General features: G+C 49.8%; 1 protein-coding gene across 4 annotated transcripts in view; it reads right to left on the reverse strand.

The window, feature by feature from the left end:
* Positions 1 to 441: 441 nt before the first annotated feature.
* The window catches only part of Ovol1 (ovo like transcriptional repressor 1), an 11,179-nt gene continuing 8,333 nt past the window's right edge, over positions 442 to 3,287 (reverse strand). For all 4 annotated transcript variants that reach the window (XM_021152056.2, XM_021152057.2, XM_021152058.2 and 1 more), the window contains exons 3-4: positions 2,681 to 2,870; positions 442 to 2,449 (exon numbers count right to left, since the gene is read on the reverse strand). In XM_021152056.2, coding sequence (XP_021007715.1) covers positions 2,154 to 2,449; positions 2,681 to 2,870 — 486 coding nt within the window. In that variant the 3' untranslated portion in view covers positions 442 to 2,153. The remainder of the gene's footprint in view (positions 2,450 to 2,680; positions 2,871 to 3,287) is intronic.

Raw genomic sequence — 3,287 nt, forward strand, 5'->3', positions numbered from 1 at the left:
GTTGTTGTTGCTCTTTTGAGCCTGGATCGCACATCACCGTACAACTTGTTGAGTAGACAAGCCTGACCTTCAGCTTCTCATCCACTTGTTTAAGGAACTATGGATGTTTTACAATTCCCAGCTCAGGACAGGGCAGGGCAGGGTATGTGTACCCCTGGATGGCCTAGAACTCACTCTGTAGACCAAGCTAGCCTCAAACTCAGAGATCTATCTGCCTGTCTCCTGGGTGCAGGGATTAAAGGTGTTTGTCTCCATACCCTGGTTTAGGTCAGAGTCTTGCCTTGACATAAACCCAGGCAACTGAGAAGGGGAAAGGTTTGGCAAGAAGCAGCAATGTTTTAACGTTTTCTCTGCATGAAGGAAAAAAGGCCCAAGAGGAAAACACAAACAACAAAACCCCAGAAATACAGAAATATTAGTTCTCTCACTTTACTAGTTGGACGGGTGCTTATAAAACAAGACAGACAGCACAAAGCTTATGATGGCCCCGGATTGGCAACGAGCTTTCAGACACAAAGATGCCAACACAGTGCTTCCGGACAAGGTGAGTTCTTACATTCAGAGTGCAGCAGCCCAGACACGATAAGAAAAAATGCAACAAGCCTTCAGATCAGTCAATGCTTAGCTCAGAGCTAGTCTAGGAAGATTTCTTTCTCTCGAGTGAGCCCATGGCTGGGGTCAGATCCTGCACCTGTGTGCTTACGACATCAGTAAGCTGGGGGAGGTGGGACTGTTTGGCATTCAGGGGCTTCCCAGCCTGTCATGTTCCAGGCATGTCTTAGGGCTCAGTCTCTCACTCTCTTCAGGTTGGCTATAACTCCTCGGATGCACGAGACATACACCCTTTTGACCCACAGCCCTTTTTGGTCTCAGCAGGATACCCAGACACACCAGTGGACAAAGACCCCCTCCCTCAGAGGAGCCACTCGGTTCAAAGGCATTTGGAAAACAGAAGTAAGACAACAGAGAAGTTTTATTAGCCTCTCAAAGTTTCTGGTATGTGGGTTATAATTCTGCCTCAAATTTTGTGAACTTAGCGAAGAAAAACACCTAGACTCCCAGCCTGTTCTTGCCCTTGCCTTAGTACTCCAGATGTGGGCTTAGACTTGGTGTCGAATCGCCATCGCCATCCCATTTGCTTGACGAGCACCAGTAGGACCCACTGTCAGCCTCGGGCCACACCCGAGCAGTCAGTGTCATCAGGTTTAGCAGGAAAACTGGGGCCCTGAGAAGGATGTGGAGCCAGGGAGGGAAGAAAGAGGAGAGGCGCTATCCCGGGAAGGACAGGAGGAACAGTCCATCTCTGGGCAAAGCAGGGGGAAGGTCTTTAAGGAAACATCTCAGAGAATAGGGTGGGTCTGCATAACCACCCCAGGACCAAGGCACAGAGGAGGTTTGAAATGTCCAGGATCAATAGAACCAGTGGGGGCGGAGAAAAGCCAGCTCCCCCCATGAGTCTTACTGTGGGCACCAAAAATATATTAACATCTGTACTAACATCTGTACATTAACATCTGTACATTTGTCATCTTAAAAAAAAAAAAAAAAAGGAATAAAACCTCCTTGGCACCTTTCTTACGAACGAGGCGATAAGTGGAAAGACCAAGAGCGCACATGTGAAGAAATCACACACAGAGCAGTGTGACACACACACAAACATGCACACGGCTGTTCACATGTGGGTCTCTGATGAAAGGGCGGAGAGCCCTTGGAACCCTGAGAGTTAGCCCCACAGGCACGAGGGCTGCTGCCAGCACCGCTGAGGTTGTTTGCCGGGATGCTCTTTACTGGTGTCTCTATCCTGCTCTCCAGGGAGATCCATTGCCCATCTTGTACTCGGGATCCCCTCTCAGCACATCTGCAAAGTTTTGCTGCAAGAAAACAGGACCTGTCTCTGTAAGTGGCTTTTCTTGCTCACTTGGCCTCACTCCTGCTGGGACACAGACACCCATGGTCCCAAGCTCAGAGTGCGCTCTGCCTGTAAGACAGACTCCCCAAACAGAGCAGAAGTCAGTGCCCAATTGTGCAAGTGTGCCTGGAGTGAGGCGTTAGAGTGCTGGTCTCTGTCACTGGTGTTCTAGCAAGAGGTTGCAGGAAGGTGAATGGCTGGGCAGCAGGGAAGTGAACCTGGTCCTTCCCAGGGTCTGTGCTGCTCAGAGATGGGGGCTGCCCTGCAGCAGGGAAGTGACCGTGTTCTGCAGAGCCACAGCCACTTTCTTGGAGGTCTTGCGCAGCAGTGGGCTGTCAGGGTGGCGTTCCTTGAGGTGCAGGACATGACCCTCCTGACTCTCGGATGTGCAGCCGCACTCCTCACACACATAGAGCTTGGCCCGGCGCTCCTTGTATGCATACTTCTGCTGCACGCCGTGGATCTTCTTGAGGTGGGACTCCAGAGAGCAGCGCTGAGTGAAGGCCTTGTCACACAGACTGCACTTGTAGGGCCGCACACCTATGGACAACAGGGTTCAGCATCAGGACCTGACAGAGACTATGGAGCCTGTCTGAAGCATCCACACAGAATGGCCAGGACACACGACTGGAAGTGACCAAGGCTAAACCCGCTAATTTCCTGAGTGACTCTGGAATCAAAAGAGTCTGTGTTTGAATTCAGGACTCTTCCCTCAGCTCCAGGGTGTGCCTTCAGGTTCCAATAGGGTCGGGGGCATCCCTCTTTACTTACCAGTGTGGGTTCGGACATGTCTCTTGAGGTCAAAGGTGTCATTGAAGCCCTTCCCACAGTAAGTGCAGAGGTGTCTCTTGACGTCGTTGTGACACTTCATGTGTCGATTCAGCATACGCTGGTGGGTGAAGGACTTCTGGCAGATGTGACAGGTAAAAAGGTCTCCATTTGGACTGTCCCCCAAGGTCACCTGTGAGTGAAGACATTATTTGTGGCATATATTTAGAAAGCTGAACTAAAGCCTGGCATGTCGCTCCTTTCACCCCACAATACCCTAAAGAAAAGCAGGCCCCACCATCATGGCCTGTGACATCTGCCAAGAAAAGCTGCAAAGAACCTTGGGTTATTGGTTCAACTTCCTATTGGGTTCCTAAAATGCCCTTTTGAAGCTGTCATCCTGAACTTTTGGTCCTCCTGCCTTTACCTCCCAAGTGCTGGGGTAACAGGAGCTGCCACCATGCCTGGTCTATGTGGGGCTGAGAGTTGAACTCAGGGCTTTGTGTATGCAAAGCCATTAAGCTACATCGCCAGCCTTAGAAGTATTCTTCTTTCTTTTTGTAAATATATATATATATATATATATATATATATATATATATATATATAT

This window comes from Mus caroli, chromosome 19 (genome assembly GCF_900094665.2).
Source record: "Mus caroli chromosome 19, CAROLI_EIJ_v1.1, whole genome shotgun sequence".
NCBI lineage: Eukaryota > Metazoa > Chordata > Mammalia > Rodentia > Muridae > Mus > Mus caroli.